Source organism: Macrotis lagotis, chromosome 7, assembly GCF_037893015.1.
Source record: "Macrotis lagotis isolate mMagLag1 chromosome 7, bilby.v1.9.chrom.fasta, whole genome shotgun sequence".
NCBI lineage: Eukaryota > Metazoa > Chordata > Mammalia > Peramelemorphia > Peramelidae > Macrotis > Macrotis lagotis.
Genome location: NC_133664.1, coordinates 58,780,038 through 58,801,116, shown reverse-complemented (window position 1 = coordinate 58,801,116; position 21,079 = coordinate 58,780,038). Strand labels below are relative to the sequence as shown.

The 21,079-nt window shown below is 32.9% G+C and overlaps 1 protein-coding gene across 1 annotated transcript in view; it reads right to left on the bottom strand.

The window, feature by feature from the left end:
* The window catches only part of PLXDC2 (plexin domain containing 2), a 498,104-nt gene that overhangs the window by 236,093 nt on the left and 240,932 nt on the right, over positions 1 to 21,079 (bottom strand). Inside the window, 1 exon segment of the mRNA XM_074192955.1 lies at positions 12,906 to 13,052. Coding sequence (XP_074049056.1) covers positions 12,906 to 13,052 — 147 coding nt within the window.

Below are 21,079 nucleotides of genomic sequence, written 5' to 3'. Positions count from 1 at the left end.
GAAGAATACTTGTAGACCATGGAAGCATAAAGGTTTTAATAACTTATAGATGAGACAACTAAAGCTCAGAATTATTATAGTTACAAAAATTAATAAGACCTATTCCTCCAATTTTCATTTATTTATATTAATAAGTTGACATCGTTGCTACATACTGATTTCTAATTCTCAAATAAATTTTTGAGACCAAAGTTAAATTGAACATAATTGAATCTTTAAGATGCTTATATAGCAACTTTTTTTATATAAATCCTTTTCTGATCATTCTAACCACATGTGTCTTTTCGCAAATTAACTCCTAACTATTGTCTGTTGCTGCTTCTTCTATTTTTACTCACACACGTCTATATTTCTATGTTAGTTATTGTACCATTATGGTCAACGTATAGGAGAAAGTGGGCCATTACAATGATTTCTTCAAAATTCTGGGTGGGGACTCTTGTAGTTTCTCTTAAAGTTACAGTGTTTCTGATATAGCAACTGTATGTGTATACACACATATGTATGTGTTTATATATATACCCAGTCAACTGTCCCATTAAAATTCTTGAAAGCAGGGACTGTTTCATTCAATGTATTTGAAAGTTATAGAGCAGAGACCTAACCAAGATTTAATTTGATGATCTTGTATGATGATTCAGTGCTACTTCAGTATCTTGATGTGCCTCAATGTCACCAATAGCAGCAAGAATTTTTATTGTGTATCCTATCATCATGATTTCCCCAGGATTTTGGGTGGGGGTTCTTTTCAATAAATGGAGTAGCATCTCTTAAGCATGTCCTTAATATAGTTCTGATATAGTAACTATATCTTTATATTTTATAGTAAAACAAACTTCAAAATAACAATGTGCTATACCCTGATCCACCACACTATCACCAGACATGAATAAATTCCATGAAAAAAACATGGCAATCTGTCTTCTATCTTAGAGGTCAAATAATTAGATTATTTAAAATCCTTTTTTCTCCTCAAGATGAAACTCACTTAAACAAAATAACCTATTTGACAAAAGGTATTTTCACAAGAAGAATTATATGATTAATTCATTGAAATTGTGAAAATATGTAGCTATATAAAGGGAAAACCAGTGAATGCAGTTTGCAGAGTTCTTTAGAAATCCTTTGTTGAGGCTGTATACCAAAGACTTTAAAAGAAAAAAAATAGATCATTGTAGGATTCAGGTTTATTAATAAATTTTTGTTAAACAAAGCTAGGCTAATATTATTGATGACAAAAAAAAAACCCATAATCCTCCCTGAGACAGCTACATTTTTATTGGCTACAGAATGTTCCACAATGACAGCTGTTTAATTTTGGCCATGTTTTGAAACTCATCAACATGACTTATCTTAATTCCTTTAAAATAATTCTCAATTCTATAGCCCCTATTTTAACTCCATTGTTTATTTCTGTTGATAAAGTAATTAACTCATAAAGTTTTAATTTGCAAAAAAAGCTCTTAAAAAGAACTAAATATTTGAATTAACAACCTTCTAATCTATATTTTTTTTCTTCTTAATCATTTCCTATTTGCCTAAAACAACCTTCTATTTTTAGTGATCCTGCCACATCCCCTGAGGTCTCCTTCTTTGATCTTTTTATCACATTCCCTATTGAAGGCAGTCTAGCCACATAATTATATTCACCTTTTCTAAACTTTAAAATATCACTTAATCACACTTCTTTTTGTATGAAAGAAAATGATAGGAAGAGCTGAAGAGCATGCAACATAACCTCAGCTAATCACAGAGGACTTAATTTCTATGATAATATTTTACTGAAGTAGTTGGGGGAAAATAGATAGATAGCTGTCCAACTTGGAGTCGGGAAGACCTAGTTTCAAATCTGGTTCCTGAAATTTACTGCGCTGTATGGCCCTGGGCAAGTCCTAATCTCTCAGAGTCCAAGCAAGGTCTTATGAGTATAAATAGGAAATCGGGTATGAAGCAGAATTGGTTATTCTGCTCAGAGTATGAGATGCTCACAACAATGAAATAATAGTTCTGTTATGCCTCCTTCCAAAAAAAAGTTAACCAGTTAGTAATAATCATCACAAAAGATCTATTTTTATTCCTTTCCTACCCCCCAAAAGCAATGTAAAATATAAATTGCATCATTCATAAATGGTAATTTTATAGAACTATCTGGAAAAATGACAGTTTTCTTCTTTAATTTGATAATTTATTGTGATCAAATGATTTTGCTTATATGAGGAGAGGCTTTGAGGACACAATCAGATTCACTCATTTTGTAGAAAGAAAATATTCCAGACAATACTGATCACTCATTTTGATGGTATTTTTCTTTATTGTTTCATAGAAAACTCTTTGCTTTTAGAAGCTCACTCCATCCCTCAGTTGCTTTTTACTTTGGAAATACTCCTTTAGCCCACCTGGTGACTAGGTGTCTTAATGGATAGAGTGCCAGGCCTGGAATTAGGGAAAACTCATTTTCATGAGTCCAAATCTGGCATCAGATACTTACTAGCTTTGTAACTCTAGGCTTATCATTTAACTCTATTTGTCTCAGGTTCCTTAATGAATGGGAGAAGGAAATGGCAAACCACTCCAGAATCTTTGTCTAGAAAATTCCAAATAGGGTCATGAGAGTTGAACAACTGAAATGACTGAACAACAGCAAAGCTTCACTTTATGTTTTTCTGGTTCCTCCTAGAATCTCCAATTATGGAAGAAATTGTGATCAACTTATTCCTCTCCAGGCTGAACTACTAACTCATCTACATAGGTCAATCACTACTATGCCCTTCACTTAGTAAGACTTTTTGCCCTTTTCAGATCCTTTTGATATGTCAGTGTCTTTCTTCATCAGAATATAAACACATTGGGGTTGAGACTCTCCTTCTGTTTGTATTTGTGACTGGTCCACAGTCTCTATTTAACACATGTCTGATCAACAGTTGACTGGTGTAGAGTAGTAAAGAGGCATCTTTCAGATTGCATAGGTGGGAAAATGCAAACTAAGGATTTACACTCTAGTTCTTGAACTGGAAATCCAGGTTTCCTTCCATTACATCTGCATTGTCTAGAAGGGCAGGTAAGAAGGGATTGCAGTCTTCATTGTTGTACCTGTATTCTTTCCTTTATAGTTATCTTGCTTGCATTTGGTATATGAGAGGGGGATATCCCTCTCTAATTTAGTCAAAAGAAACTTGGTTTTATTTAAGTTTTTGCAAGGCAAATGGGGTTAAGTGGCTTGCCCAAGGCCACACAGCTAGGTAATTAGTAAGTGTCTGAGAGCTGATTTGAACCCAGGTACTCCTGACTTCAGGGCCGGTGCTTTATCCACTGCGCCACCTAGCACCCCTAAAAGAAAGTTTTTCAAGAAGAAATAGACAGTAACTATCAATAAGCCAGAACAGGATCCTTTGTTTCCCAGTATCAAATTTTTATGTCAGTTATGAAGGTTTAAAGTTGATAGCTAGGAAACCCTAATGTTTAGATCTGATTGTACCTCTGGGATAATTGGCTTTTACCTAGTTGTGACCTGGAAGGTGGATTTCTGATTTTTCATCACGAGTTAGACATAAATCATTTCACACAGCATATCTCACTTTGAAAGAGTATGGCTAATCACATGAGTCAAGGCAGGCTTCAGAACTGTATTTGAGAAGAATCATCCATTCTGGAGTCTGGAGAAATCTCTGTGGGGAATAGACCTCTTTAGATGCCTTGTTGGCAGCTACTGCTTGGAAGTGATATCTTGAGTAAATAAAACTGTTTTTCCAGCTTTGCCACTTATTGCCTAAAGGGAAGAAACCCTTCAGAATTCAGTCAAGAGAATACATGTGATGAAGCCCTACAGATCCCTGGCTTTGAGCTTCCCTACTTTTACACAGACAGATAAACACTAGATAAAATACAAGGTCTAGGGTCAGGAAAACCTGAATTCAAATCTGGCCTCAGATATCTCCCAATATGACCCTGGGCTAATCTACCTCAGTGTCTTTAACTGTAAAATAGGAATCATTTTGACACTTATTTCCCAAGGTGGTTGTGAGGATCAAATGAAATATTTGTAATATGTTTTGCAAAGAGCTTGATATATAATAGGCATTTTCTTTCCTTTTTTTACTGAGTCAAAATCAAAAATCTGAAATTAGACAGGGTTGAAGGGTCAGAGTCAAATCATTTGCCTTCTCTTTGATCTCACTTACTTAGTAAAGATTAAGATGCTATACCAAATAATTTCAAATGTTACTTCCAAATCTGTAAAGATACTTTGAGATTTGTTTCTTTTTTGGAGGGAAAGAGAAAGGTAGTTTTAAGTTAACTTGTAACTTCCTCCTCCAAAACATCTATTTGTTGTTCTAAGGTTTATGACTCCACCCTTATCCATCAGTATTTTGCCAGAAGGAAAAAAGCAACTGAAGTTAGTACCTAGATATCAAGAAAAATTAGTTTAAGTAGGAAATTACCCAATGCCTGGGGGGCAAGGGATAATGGTGATGGTTAGTCTTTCCATCAGACATAACTGTACTTTGGATTTTTCTGGGTTCCTCTGGAAGGACGCATCTATCCTTAACATGGTACAAATGAGAGAACCTTTGATACCATTTGCTCCATATCCAAACATGCCTAATGATAGACATGTCCAAGACCTAAATTCTTTCAATTCTTTCATCCTAAAAACAGAATTCTAAACCAATATTTGGTACACATGTTAAAAATCTGAAATTTTAATTGTTCATTCAAATATATCTATAGATATAACTATTGGCCAAAAAGTGAATGTGGAAACACTAATCAAAACAAACAAAATGCCAAGAAAAGAGAATTAGGAAGGGAGAAAACAAACCTTTAGAAAATAAATGCAAAATTCAAGTTTCTAAAGAATTCTTCCACTGTAAAGGATCATTAGAAGAGTTAATGTGAGGGAGCATGTAGGAACAGTGAATAGTGATGTAGATCTAATTTTAAATCCCCAAAATACAACCATGTCTTTAAGCACAGAATGTACAAGGAATGTCCCAGAAATCAGATAACAGTGATGTGTCAGGGTAACTCTTCCCCGCCCCCCCATACAGCATGTAAAAAATGTAATGATATTCCTGCCTTAACTAAGTTTTACTCTCTGGGAGGAGTTTGATAGGACATGGACCATTAATCTTACTCTTAAAAGCAATGGAAACCTAATTAGAAGATGAGTGTTCAGAGTGTGTGGGGGGGTAATCAGCATGCAAATATGTTGATAGGGATTTATCACTCTTCAGACAAAAGTAGGGCTTCACTGTATTGATGTCTGAGAAATTTCAGTCTCTTCAGCATTTATTCCTAACCTCACACAATATTAAGTCTATATAGTTACCAGATGATGCTTTTTGTGAGAATAATGAACAAGAAAAATTTTCATGATTGAGCGAAGCAAGAATGTGTGGAATATTGCCATACTCTGATTTTTTTTCATATTTGTCAGATTTACTGAAGTTTTGGGGAAGGTGAAGAATCAAATCTCTCCTAATGATCATGTCTACACTGCATAATTTTAAAAATTAACTTGGTTAGTTGGCTTCATCCAAATATTCATTCATGTTTGGTAGTCCTGAGATGTCTTTAAAGGAGGTAAAAAGTGACTCTTTACGTGTCAGTTGGAGACATTAAAAATAAGTGCATCTAGTTCATAGAATGGATGGAAACTTGGAGGTCATCTAATCTGTACCCAGGGGCATAAAAATATCAAGTTTTGAAAACAGATTCTTAACTCAATTTTTCCTGATTCTAATCCAGTCTTCTATTCAGTTCATCATATAGACATCTAAAAGCATTACTTGGAAAGCAAGGAATGGGAATTGTGTATGAGAATTGCAAGCTGGTCGTGAATCAAAACTTACTCTTTAGGGAGGTGGGATTGGAAGACTTCTCAAGTCTTTTCTGAATCTGGGATTCTATAACTCAAAAAAAGGAAAGAAAAGATAAAAGGGATATGTCTGAAATATCTCATACTAATGAGCTGTCTACACAAGCCCAACCTCTTTTTTCCAAAGAACTTAAGTATGAATACATCTATCCATCTTGAAACTTTAAAATCAAAGTGTACCTGTTAAATCCATAATTGGTAGTGATCTTTGTGATCAGGTGTCCTACACAAAAGTCCACAGTGGTAAGATCTGTCCCAAAGTTTGGCCTTTATACCTTACCTTCTGTTATTATAATAATTTCCTCTTGCTTTCCTTTAGTTAGGGTTTCTAACCTAAGCTCCACAGCCCCTCTTCTCCCAAAGTATCCTTTAAGATCTAGGGTTTTTTAAAATTTTAATTTTGTTTTCTATATTATTTCAACATGAACGGTTCTTATGAAATATCTGTTTGATATGAATTTTAAATTATTCTGATTTTTTAAAAAAGTTGATAAAGAAAATATTAGTAGTATATAATTATTAATAAATATGATAAATTAACATAACAATAATATAAATAGAATTATTTAAGTTGTACAAAACACTTTTCATATATTGTCTCATTTTATTCTCACTACAACTCTGGGTGGTAGCTCCTATTATTATCCCATTTTACAGTTGAGGAAACTAAAGCAGATAGAAGTTAAATGAATTGCCAAGTATCATATGGATAAATAGCAATTGAGGCCAGATTAGGACTCAAGAATTTCTAATCAACATTCTTTCCAGAGTAGCACCTCCCCAAGCTGTCTGCTATTTCCTCTTTAACTTGCAAAAGAGGAATAATGAGTAAATGTACTTTAATGTTACTGTTATTTATCTTTTAACAGATAAGTATTGCTTTAACTCAAAATAAAGAACCTTTCACATTAGATTTTCAGTTAGTATGTCAGTTCAAGTGGATGTTATCTACCTATGGTGAGAATGTTCTTCCTTAATATATACCATGCAAAAAATGTGAAATTTTAAAAGACAAAACAAATCTAACAGCTAGTATAGTATAGTTTTTAAATTTTTAAGGCACTTCACATATGTCATCTTATTTAACCTTCACAAAAATCCTAGGAGGAAGAAATTATTTGTATCTTCATTTTAAATATTAGTAAATTGAGGAAGCTTTAATTAATTGCTCAGGATAGCAGAGGTAGAGTGTTTGTGATCCTGAATTTTAATTCAGTCTTTCTGAAACCTCTTGGTATCTATTTACTATGCCACATAGTTAATTAAGTTAAGAAAAATACAATAAAATATATTTCAGTATAGTAACCTGTCTCAATAAATCTTAATCTCAACTGAAAACTAGAAAACAAACCTCTTATCCTCTACAATTCAATATTTTACACAAGAATATATCTTGTTCATTCTCTGTTGTATCAGTTATTCAGGAACAACACATGCTATTTTTATTTTGTGAAATTCTGTTAGAAATTTTCCCTTGCAAAATATTCATGTAAAATTGATATCATTTAATAACTTCCAGATGAGAACACTTCTACCAGACATGTTATCTAAAATTAGATTTGTTGCAAAGCCTCATTGGACAACAGAGAGGACTCTGAGGAGAAGAATAAAAATAGGTTTGAAAATAGCATCGAGTGTCAAAGGCAGGAGTAATTGTGATAACTTGGGCCACCAAAGAGAAGGTAGGGAGGTCATTTATTTGCAATCTTTAGAAAGATGAAAAGTGTCAGGAAAAAAAAAAACTTTAACACATTATTAAAGAGATTTAGAGAATCTTCTCTGAGTATTTTTAACAACAAAGTTGGATAATCACCTACCTGGCTTGGTTTGTTGTCAGCTCAGGAAGTAAGAGGTGTACCATCACCCCTTCTAGCCTTTATAAAACTTCCCAGTATAGTCTCACCCTTTACTTATGACTCAATAAAAGGGGATAGGTTGAAATCATACCTATAGCATTTGGATGATGGGGTTAAAATTAGCTCTAAGAAAGAAGGTAAATATTCTTCCTTCTGAAATTAAACTTCAACTGAATTACTGTGAGGACATCTTCCTTGAATACATTTGAGTCTTGTATATACCAAATTTCATCTTCTTTTAGATGAGGCTAGATAGCTTAAATTATCTTCTATATTCTTGTTATTCATAAAAAGGTATACCTAAAATAATTTTACCAGATTACATGATTCTGGGGAAGACAGAATATTTCTATATGACCTCTTCAGCTCTCTTACCTAGTATCAAATGAGGAAGTAGGGTATAAAATCACATCATTTTATAAGGCCTGTCTATTTTTTAATTTAATGATAGAAAGGGAAAAATCAGGTGATTGGGCATGGAACTCAATGTTTTATCTAGGTGGAAGAGGATAATTAAAACTCATCCTAGAATTTTGATTTTGCACCTTTAAATAGAAGGAAATATTTTTATTCCTTACAAAGTGCTAGGGTAGTTGTTCTCAACATGTGGAACAAGAATCTTTTAATAATAGATCATTGCAAGGATCCTATTTCAAAAATGATTCAGGATAATAAATAAGAAAGCATTGGTTGAGCAACTGATATTTCTGAAGCATGAGTAAGACCACATCTATCTTTTGCTCAAAAATCTTCAATATTTATAATGATAGAGTAGTTAAAAATAGAAACATAAAGAGACAATCATTGTTATTAAAACAATCTGGGGGTTGTATGAGATTGCAAGCTCAATATGAATCAGCGCTGTGATGTGATAATCAAAAAAAAATTTTGGTTAAGAAGGGTACCTTTTTTCTTAGTTGTTTTAGTCATGTCTAAGTTTTTGTGAGTCCATTTGAGGTAGAGATACTGGAGTACTTTGCCATTTCCTTCTCCAGTTTATTTCACAGATGTGGAAACTGAGGCAAACAGGTTTAAAAGATTGCCCAGGGTCACACAGCTAGTGTCTGAGATTTCTTGCCCCCAAATCTAGTGCTCTATCTACTGTATGGAATTATCATCATATATTGCTAGTATTTGGATATCAGAAAAGCATTATTAATAAATATAATTTATTTAAAAATATCTGCTCTGATCAGCATAGTCCCTATACACAAATCTATGTTTAGTTATGACAGATGAACAATCAACCAGGAGAGGGAGAAAGTTTCAAACTGAGGAAATGTAGAATTTTATATCTAAGCAAAACTTTATTTTGTACTCCCTGATTAATTTTAATAAATTTTTCATAGTTATATCTAATTTGGTATTGTTTTTCCTGAAAATGAAAAAAATTTTTAAACTATCTACTAGGTATAAAGCCCTATGTTAGTTTCAAGGGACACTATAACAATTTTTAAGGTCTTATTCTCCAAGAGCTTATATTTTTGCACTCATCATAGTCATTTATTGTAATCACTGTTTTAATAATTGTGTTAAATTCAATTCAAGTCTCCCAATTGACTCTAGGTACATGGAAATCACACAGCCTCTCTCTCTCTCTCTCTCTGCCCTTATTTTTGTTTCTAATGTACATAGTCATTTGATTCATCGCCATACTTATGTTTCAGACTTTATATACATATTTGTGTCTATATATATGTACATGAATATGTATATAAATATACACATACATACACACACACACTCATAGAAATAGAGAGACAGAGAGAGAGAGAATGTGTGCATATGTCCAGGTTTTAATCATTTTTATAATATGTCAGTGATGGGGAAGATTTCCCAAATATACACAATTTAAAATCTTTTCAGGGTCCATTTTTTCTTCTTCCATATTTATATCATTTTTGGACCCAAAGACAACATGAATTGACATCAGATTCCAAATCAGCATAACATCTATATCATGCCCCTCTGCCCTTTGAAAAGAAGCAGAAATGTTAAATACAAAAAAATCTTTCCCTGTATGTATAAACTGGGAGATATTCTATTTCTAATGTCTACCCCTGATAAAAATTAAGAACATGATTAACTTGTAAGATCATATTGATTAATTTGATTTCTTTCTTAGTCATCTTGACCACATTTCCTTTCAATTCCCTTACTGAATCACCCTTAAAAACGGAGAGAAATTAAGGCAAAAAAAAAAACTATGAAGCATAATTAATAGCAATTATCATAAACTACTTTGGAAAATATTAAGAGTTATGTAAATGGTAACAATAATGATTATCTTTGCAGAAATTGTTCTAACACCACTCATAAAATTTGCTTCTTTTTGATGCCTTCTTCCTATTGCATTAGGTCTTTATTTGTTTCCCAATAGGCAGTGAGTTATAGAACAATAAGTCAAGTAGGTGAATGGTGGAGCAATCTTAGATCTTTCAAAGTCATGTTTTTATTTTTCATATAACAATGCAATATAAAAATGGGAAAATACCTAAATGGTGAAGTTGAAACCAAATTAAATTCACGCTGCCATACAAAACAGTAGTTACTTCTGAGGAAGTCATTAGAACCTCAATCGCTGAAGCAGAGAATTGTGAAAATGTCTCTTTTCAGTGTAATGGAGGAATTTATATTTGTAGTACTGTAGACTAGCTTTAACTAAACAGGCTAATGGAATTTTAAAGGTTACATGTTTTATGTCTTTAAAAATATTTCTAAAGAATTTAACAATATAAGAATTCAATGCTTTCCAGGGAAAACATGATTTACTCTTTGCATATATAGGTATGTGTGTACATGCAAAATTGTGTCCATTTAATCACAGACAGGAAATTATAATTAAAAGTTATTGCTCTTTGAATAAAAATACTATTCCTTTGACTGGCTGAATAAAAACTGAAATAAATCCAAAGTTGACAATCACAATATAACATCACAAAACATTTTTTTCTTCCCATAGTCTGACAAAGCAGCTAAGTAGGCACCTATTTGTGGTAACTCCCCTTTCAGATCATTCTCCAAGGACAGGTAAGGTGGGTGTTATTTACATGCAATTAACAGTGGTAAATGTAAACACGTGGTCTGGGTACCTGTCAACCTACCAAGGGGTTATCACAATGCATGTTGAGGCATCTTCTAGGAGACAAGGCACAGGCCACAAGTGTCCCCAGGGTAGCTTAAAAAATAAAGCAAAAAGGAAGAATTTCAAGGGCTATACGAAGGTCCTGTTTATTGTTCTGGGCATCCCTGTTATTTAAGCCTTTCTTTACAGTTCAGAGGTCTTCTTTGGAGTTTCCCAGAGTCACTGCAGGAAGAACAAATAAACCCTTTGACAACAGCTATTCATATCAGAGGATAATACTGAAAGGTCTTCTCCAACAATCTGAAAAGCAAAAGCTAGTGTTTCTTAAGTTTTTGACTCTGATTATAAATATATATAAATAAATGATAAATCGATAAGTTATAAATAATAAACATCCTCCAACAAAGGTAGCTGTCACAGGATTTTCTAGAATCTTCAAATTTCCATTTAGTCACCTACTAGCAAGCTAGCATATTTCTTGCTCCTGGGACCTGGGAAATATATACACACTGCAAGAATACTTGCTAGACATCAGTCTGGTCTTCAAATTTTCATCCTATATTCTTTCTTTTGAAAATCTCACCTAAATTTCATAGTATAATATTTTAAAACACATAAAACACATCATCTTGTGATGAGTCTATTGGCTCTAGGGAGAAAAGAAAAGATAGATCCCACCAGAGAGAAGGTATCTAGCTTTGTTTGCCATTCAGCCTCAGAAAATACTGTCAATATTTACTATCTAAGAAATTCTCAAGGTTTTTAGCTTTTTTCCAACTGTCAGAGCCCATCTCATGGACATCCATTCTTAAATGAAGAATGATACAATGTTGATCTGAAAAGGTAAGATTTGGTATCTGGTACTTAACTAGTAGTTCCCCTTGAATAAAATTTAAATAGATACATTCCTATCATTTCCTTTTTAATATTAAAGATTGAAATAACACTAGAAATTCTATAAAGAGTTATTTTATTATTTTAGGAGACTGAACCAGTTTTAATGACCATGGCCTATGCAGTGCTTAGATCATCCATGCTACCTATTACAAAGGAGATTTTAAAAATATATTTCTTTTAATTTAGTAATCAGTATTTCAATGGAATATTTGATGCAAATACCAAAGTTCTTCAGAAGAAAATCAATGTCTAATCCAATGCCGTAAACATAATAAGCATTTATTAAATATTTGTTAAAATTTGTTGTTGCCATTTCTCCTTCATTTTCAGGGACATTGACTGAAAAGTCAGACACCCTGCACACTTAACCTATCTCTTTACCTTATTATTCTATGAACTATGACAAATTAACTACTCTCAGCTTGAGTTTCCTAATCAGTATAATTGGTGGGTAGGGCCATTCCCTAACCTAATTCTAGGATTATAACAAGGATGCATATAGGAGGGTTTTTTTTATGAAAATGACCCATTATCTATCACATATAAATAATATGGTTAAGGAAAAGAGGAAATTGAAAGAGACTTGATCTCTACAAAAAGAAGAATATTCCCAAATGATTCAATTTCCTTCTATGGCTATGACTTAAAAAGATACACATATGGGACTAATGGAATTGATAGCTTTAATAGATTCAGTTTGGTCCTAACTGAAGAAAACTGAATTTTTAAATATTTGAACAAAGAACAATGATGTACAGAGATTCAAAAAACATGATAAATTACAAACTTGAATTATGTATTCCATCCTTTCAGTACCATCTCATGAGAGGAAAATAATTAAATAAATTCAGGTTTTCTGAAACAACTTAATTTCTTTATTTCTCATAAAAGTCTACTGGCAATTTTAAAACTGAGTTTCCTTGAGTGCTTTTCTCAAATGCTACAGTTATAGCAATTAAAATAATAGTTTATTGGTAGAAAATGAGTATATGTCAGGGCAGCTAGGTGGCGTAGTGGATAAAGCACTGGCCTTGGAGTCAGGAGTACCTGGGTTCAAATCCCGTCTCAGACACTTAATAATTACCTAGCTGTGTGGCCTTGGGCAAGCCACTTAACCCCATTTGCCTTGCAAAAAACGTAAAAAAAAAAAAAAGAAAAAAAGAAAATGAGTATATGTCAAATTTCTTACTGCAGCTTGCCGATGAGTATTGGACAAAATCCCATGAATCTTCACTTTATCTTTTTCCTTTTGGTCCATGTTCACCCACAAATCCCGGCTGGCAGAGTCAAATGGCCCATATATCCTTGAAGTATAGTAATTGTGATCTGTATCCTCCTGTAAGAATGTAAAAAGAGAAAAATACACATATGTATTAAAAACAAAAACAATTCCCAGACAATTAGTATAATGCCTATGAATTTAGAAGGCTTGTTATTCCTCCAAGTGACTATGGGGATTCAATTATTTTCTCAGCAAGTAAACTGAGATACACCATACGGAAACTCAGAAATTCTGTATGGGAAATATTTGAATATGAACAGACAATAGATTAAAATCTGTTCTACATTTCAAAAAATCTTAGAGTATAATATCAGATACCTCTTTTGGCTTTCCAAAGGTAAGAATGGTTCTTGGGGGGAAGTGTCAGGTGAAATCTAAACACAATTAATGTTGACTTCTCAGATAAGTGAAAATCAGTGAATATTCCAGGGTAGTCTTCCTATTTTAATAATAGCAATATGAAGTCATCTTTTAGCTAATGATTTTGGAAATGGATTCTAAAGATTTCCTTCCTCTCATTTTATTCATTAAATGTGACTTTTTTTTGAATGCTCATTTACCACAACTAAGGTACCCAACAGCATGTTTGGCATGCAATTCCTCCACTGTCTCCTAACCATTTAATAGTTCAGAATAGTAAAAGAAATATCTCTGCTGAGAAACAGTTCACCAATATCACAGGCAGTGACTAATTTCCTTGTCAATTATTCTCCAATTGCAAAATTTCTTTTTTCTAAAAAAAATTCAATTCATTCAACAAGTAAGCATTAAGTATGGGAGCTATATAAGTAAGTGTATCCTGAAAATGCAAAGACAATAATGAAACCATTCCTGTTTCAAAGGATGTTTCTCAGGATGAGACAGGGCAAAAGATACTGTCTCCTTTACAGCTATCTGGTCATCATCTTAGCAGGAATATATATTGAATCTAAACCTTAGGAGCCATAGTCACACATCAAATGGTTGGCATTTAAAGTTTTTCCCAACCTGACCCATTCTTTTCCCAGCTTTATTAAACAATTTTCTCCTTCATTCTTTTTATATTCCAATTAAGCTAGCCTTATTATTCATTATATAAGTCACTCCATTTCTGAATATTTTTGCATTGGCTAGCTCCATTGGTGAGAATGCACCCCCACATGACTTATTCCTCTTAAAATCCTTAGTTTCTTTCAAAACAGAATTAGAATAATCTTATATATGAGACCTTTTCTAAATCCTGACAGCCACCAGTGTCTTTTCTACATTCTTCACATAGGACATAGTTCCTGATTAGAACCTTCAAGAAAGTTAGGGTCTATAAGAAGCAAGAGTGAGAAGATAATTTATTTTTAGACCTAATGCTATAAAATACAGTCTGGATAAATGTAGAGATATGAGATGGCAGGTCATATTTGGGGAGTAGGCTAGTTGGGCAACACAAAGAAAAGAAAGATTCTGAAGTTAAGGAGAGTCAGATTTTGAAGGGCTTTAAATACTTAGTTGAAGAACTTTTGATTGATCCTTGAGGTGATGTAGAATTGTTACCAGGTGAAAGACAGGGTCAGACTTCTGTTCAAGAAATAAGGGGCAGCTAGGTGGCTTGAGCACCGGCCCTGGAGTCAGGAGGACCTGAATTCAGGTCCAACCTTAGACACTTAATAATTATCTAGCTGTGTGGCCACGAGCAAGCCATTTAACCCCACTGCCTTGCAAAAAAAAAATAAAAGAAATAAGAATTTGGCATGTAAGTAGAAAATGGATTAAATAAAGAAATACTGGAAACAAGAAGGCCAATTAATGAGCTATCACAACATAGACAACAGGTTTTGATAGTTTAAACTACCATTGTATTCGGGACAGTGTTCTTGGAAGAAAACATGTTTGTCTTGGTAACCATTTCATTGGAGTAGAGAATGAAGGGAAAGGGAAAATTTGAGATTGTTAAACTGTGTAACTGAAATGAGTGGGATCTTAGTAAAATAAGGTAATTCAAAGAAGAAATAATCATTAAGAGAATGAGGTCTCTTTTAGACATTTAGACATTTTTATTTTGATATGTGCATGCAATTTCCAGAAGATGTCAGAGAAGTAATGGGTATAGGGGCACTTGCATTCAGTAGACATATGGGGTTAGGTCTATGGATTATGGATTTTGTCTACATTTAATAACAGGAGAATTGAGATCACCAAAAGTGAGTGGAGAGGACCTGGAAGAGGATCTAAGGAAATTCAGTTCTGCAGATTATCAAGACAAATCAATAATGATTAATCAGAATATCATTTGAATGATAAAGTTTTAGTCAATGCAATTAAAAATAAAATTCAGCAAACAAATGTCAGCCACTATATATAAGGTACATAAAAATAGAGCAGATCTAACTTTTCATGTTTCCTTTAAATGAGTTGATTACATGGAATGTCTTCACATTTGAAAGATAAGGAAAAGTATTATATAATATGTAACAAGACAGTACCTCATCATGTTTGCTCATATATGCAGAAATAATAATCATAAATGAATTTTCTGTTGCACCTCAAGGCAATGTAGTGAGAGCAAAATAAAAAACACAAATGAAAAGATTCTTATTTCTTTTAAATACAATAGAAAAGATATATTAAAATTTTTGACAACAAAAAAGTGGATACTCAATAACTCTATTGTGATAAAGAAAATTTACACAGTTTATTCAATTGCTCTACAAATAATAACAAACATTTAGATGCTCTGTGAATATTTTTTAATTTGTACAATTATGTTTAACATATTTCCATATTAGTCATACTTTGAAAGTGGAATTAGAATTAAGGGGGGGAGGAAACCATGAGAAAGAAAATAGAAATTTTCAAAAAGTAAACAGCATGCTTTGCTCTGCATTTATAATCCATAGTTTGTTTTCTGGATGAGGATGGCATTTTCCCTAACAGGTCTCTCGGGATTGATCTTGAGCACTGGTAAGAGCAGTGCTGCATCCATCATAATTGATCATCTGACAACATTATAGCTAATATTTATGATGTTCTCTTAGTTCTGCTCACTTCACTCAGCTTCAACTCATGCAAGTCTTTTGATGTTTCTCTAAAGTCTGGCCATTCATAATTTTTTAACAGAACAATAATACTCTATAACATTCATATATCACAACTTGTTCAGTCATTCCACAAATAATGGGCCTCCCCTCAATTTCCAATTCTTTTCCAGAAACTGCTGCTTTTTGAAAATGTAAGACTTCCAATCTTTATTATCCCTTTGGGATATAGACTTAGTAGTTGTATTGCTGGATCAAAGTATATGCATAGTTTTTATGGCTCTTTGGGCACAGTTCCAATGCTCTATAGAATCATTGAAATAGTTCAAAACTCTGCCAACAGTACATTAATGTCCAAATTTTCCCACATCTTCTCCAACACTAATTTTCCTATTTTTGTCAACTTAGCCAATTTGATAGGTATGAGGTGGTACCTCAAAGTTGTTTTAATTTGAATTTCTTTCATCAATAATGATTTGTAGCATTCTTTCATTTAACTATAAATAACTAACTTCTTTATCTAAAAACTTCATATCTTTTAACCATTTATTAATTGGGGAATGTCTTATAATCTTATAAATTTGATTTTAAAGAAGAGTCTTCTATCACAAACATTAGCTCTGAGTATTGTTTCCCAGCTTTCTGCCTTCCTTCTAATCTTGGCTGCATTGGTTTCATTTGTGCAAACTTTTACATTTAAGATAGTCAAAATCATCCATTTTGCAATTTATAATATCTTCTATTTCTTATTTGGTCATAAAATTCTCCCCTCTCTGTAGATCTGATTAATATATTTCTTGTGCCCTTAAGTTTCTATGGTGAAAGCATTTATGTTTAAATCCTATATCCATTTCAATCTTACTTCTTACCTTTGAATTTTTTAAGGTTTTTCATTTTCTTATTTGTATATCATGCAACCCTGTTAGATGGGTACACTTTGAATTATTATCATTATAATGATTTTATATATGAAGGAATTGATGAAATGAGAGGTTAAGAGACTTGGAGGATCAAAGTCAAAGTGTCAAAGGTCAAATTATTTAAAGATAGATATTTGTCCAACAAAATCTATAACTTTTTTAAATTATTAAACAATGGGTTTCAAAGAACTAGATAGGATACATTAAAACACAAGTTCAACATTACATCAAAACTCATTTTGATAAATAAGATTGAGCTTTTTTCTTAGTATTTCTGTGTGTGTTTACAGGCATGCATAATTTTTCACTTCTTTACATCTTTAGATTAAGAAGGAATTAATAAACCATATGGTTAATGTCATAAGACCAAGTTGCCAATTTCATAGAGTCTGCAGTGTCATAGCAAAATCAATCCAATTTTACATCCTAGTGCCAAATAGACAAATATAGTAAAGTCAAACATTTTAGCCTAAATCTTCCATAAAGTCATACTTTGATGCAACTATAGAGATAAATGATAAGAAAGGGGAAGAGCAGAATCTATTGCATGGACATGATCAGTTTTCCACCCTGAGGTCAGAGGATTAAACATTGGAGGGACTTAGCAGTTGAGTTTGCTAACTTTATAAATGAATCCACAGGATATTTCCAACTCTTATGATCTGAACAATAATTACAAGACTTGAGATCCAAGGCCAGAGCCTCTAATGTTCTTTCTGTAAATTACAGCATATAATGAATGTATGTTAAAATAAAATTGATCTTCTAACAAATTTGAAGAGGGGAATTTAAGGCAATTCTCCCTATATATTATCACCACCATCATCATTTTGTAATAATATTCATGATTCCCATTTTATAGTACTTTATATTTCTCAAGTTGTTCCCATATTTACTTCCATTTGATCCTCTTAACAATCCTAAGAAAAAAGAAGAAGAAATACTGTGAATAATATCATTGTCATTTTATGGAAGAAGAAATTAAGGGCCAGTAAACTTTTCCAAGATTACATGACTACAAAATGACACAATTATTTCTTAAATTTAAGTCTTCAGATTCTGAGTCTCTGCTTTCATTTCACTATTCAAGTTGCTTTTCAAAGGAACTAAAATATGATTTAAAAAAAATAAAATTTTATTTATTTTCCAATTACATGCAAAGATAATTTTCAGTGTTCATCTTTTGTAAGATTTTGATTCCACATTTTTCTGTCTCCTTTGCTTCCCTCCTACCTTCCCAAGACAAGTAATCTGATAAGTAATCTGACAAGCCCTACATGTCCAAGGATGAGACTATCTTGCTAAAAATTAAGTGCAAACTCCTGGGAAGAAGAGTTGTGTAGAGAGAAAGAATGACAGAGGACAAACAAGTATTTGGTTCTTGTACTATAAACTGAGAGCCTGGAAAGTCCTGGTCAAATCACAATTTTTAGCTTCAGTTCCTTCATTCATAAAATGGAGTTAATATCCATACTGTCTATTTCACAAAACAGTTATTCAACTCAAATAAAATCATAAAACCAAAGTATTTCTCAATCCTTAGTCTTGATAAATGGAAGACTACATGTATGCAAATAACCTAGATATGCTTTCTCCTTTTCCCCACTTCCTAATGCCATTATATTGTTCATTAAACAAGGACAAAGGGAAAAGAAAGATCATTACACTCAAATTAATCAGTTTTGTCATTTATTAGTAGCTCAAGTTTAAAAAAAAACTTGATGGGAAAAGAAAGCTGCAAGATCATCTGTGGATTACATTGATTATACTGGTCCCTTTCATGATAATATATAAAGGGTTATGTGTGGAAGATGGAAATGCATAACATTTTCTCTTTATTTCCATTCATTCTAAAGAGTCCCCTTGGGATGCTGCTATCAAGAGAAGGGGAAGTAGTAATATCTTTTTTTTTGCATTTAGCTTTTAAAGAATGCAGTTATGGTTTCTATACTAATAGCATTAGTCTGAATTTTGAGTCCCAGAGGCTGGAGTTCGGGTGGAGGAAAGAGTGACATAAGAAGGAAGAAGAGTCTTCTCTCTTCCAGGCCTCAGAGATTGCCCTGACCAAAAGTTTGCAATAGACAAAATGTCTTTGGCTGCTCAATGCTTCTTTAATTTATTTGTCTTCTAGATACCTGAATTGGTCATTGTCTCAGATACCCAGAGTCCTTCAACTCAGTAAAACTCAGGAGATTTTACCCTCAGTACTATCCTGATTCTCAAAATTACTACCAAGTGTCCCAAATGACTTACACTCTTCTAGTTTATTAAAATCCCCATATGTTTTATAAAGCTAGATATTAGAAAAATAAAGTTGAACCAAATCACAGAGATGTCTCTCACAAAGTGACTTGCCCAAGGTCGCACAGCCAAGTAAATATCAAGTGTTTGAGGCTGGATTGGAATTCAGGTCTTTCTGATTTCAGGGTCGATGCTCTATCCACTGTGCCACCTAGCTGCCCCTCTTTCATACAATTTCTAAAATAATTTAAGATAATAATGGACTAAATCACTGTCTAGCTCAGGAGTATACAATCTTTTATCTTTTCTGGGCCACATCACCCAACAATAACTTGGGGGCAATATGGCTCAGAAGAACTAAGTTTGGACACCCTGATAAAGCTTATAAGTTTCAAATGCCTCTCCATTTTCTTCCAGATAAAACTCAAAAGCCTACACACTAGAAATTTTTTATAGTCTGGATCTTACCCAGCTTTTCTGTCTTATTCAAATTATTCCCATTCATGTACTTTCCATTTTATCTAGACAGTACTACTCATCCTCCATGTCTGAATATATTAACTAACAATCCACTCTTCCTGGAAAGCATTATCTCCTCATCATTGGGTTTTTTTTTTTTTTGGAATCTTCAGATACCTCTAGGGACCTTTACATAATCTTGTTAGGTCATTATCTTTTCTCTCTCTTCAAATAATATTTAATCTATTTCTATACATGCTTTATCCACTCCACCATGTCTCCCTGCATTAGAAAGTAATACTTGAACTTGGATGCAGCTAGGTTTTTTTTTTCCTACAACACATTGCAATCAGTAAATGCTTAATAAATTTTGATGAATGTTGATGATTCATTCACTCTATTGTTTTTTTTTTTGCCTGGACAATTCACTTGCTCAAAGGTGATTATCTAGTCAATTTTCTGCCTCTATAAAGTAGACCTTGTACTTTTAGCATTTCAATTAGATGATCAGAAATATAAGGACTAGTGCTGGTCACAAACACCATCATTTTTGATGGGGGGAATCATGCTTCTTCACAGAAGCTCACTAAAGTGGGTATATATGAGAGGTTTCCATCCACACCTATATCTCTCTCATTTCATTCCTTATAAGGGAACCCAGAGAATTTTTTCCCCCTTTGAAATAGTAAAATTAAAGATGGGAACTGTATTCTTCCTCTTCTATGTAATTTCATAATAATCTGAAATACAATCTTAAATTAAAAAAACAATTCACTTAATTTGATAGATAATGAAAGCAGAGTTGCTTAAATAACTGTTACACAACGAGAGTGGACAAAAAAACATTAGCTGGATTTTTGCTATCATGCTCAAGGAATGCTGCTGCTGAACTATCCTGAGAGACCTTCACTGATGAAGTATGTGATTTTCATTCTCAGATATCTATTTATTAGTCCCCTGGGTACAAAAGCTTACTGAATACTTTCTTATACTGGAAAACCTGAGACTACAACTTAAACATCCTAAGATGTATACATCTTATGTATACATGTATACATAGAAAAGTTATATACATATATATGTATACACATACATATATATGTATACACATACATATATATGTATACAACTTATACATCATAAGAAGGATGAATCATCCTCAAAATTATATATCTCCCCCAATGGTATTAATAAATACAATTTAAATACCAAAAATCAAAACTTAAATGAATATTTTATCTCACTCATCTATCCTATCTCCAAAGACAGAAATTCAAGGTCATCCAGTATGATTCTTGATTACTGTCATCTGTAGATATTCCTTGGGATCTATCCAGGGTTCTGAAGAGTTTCCTCTAGGTATCATTTATATTTTGTTCCTTTCATGACAATGATCATTCTATCACCTGCTCATTCAGAATGGATGGTTCATTTCCTTTTCCAATCATATATC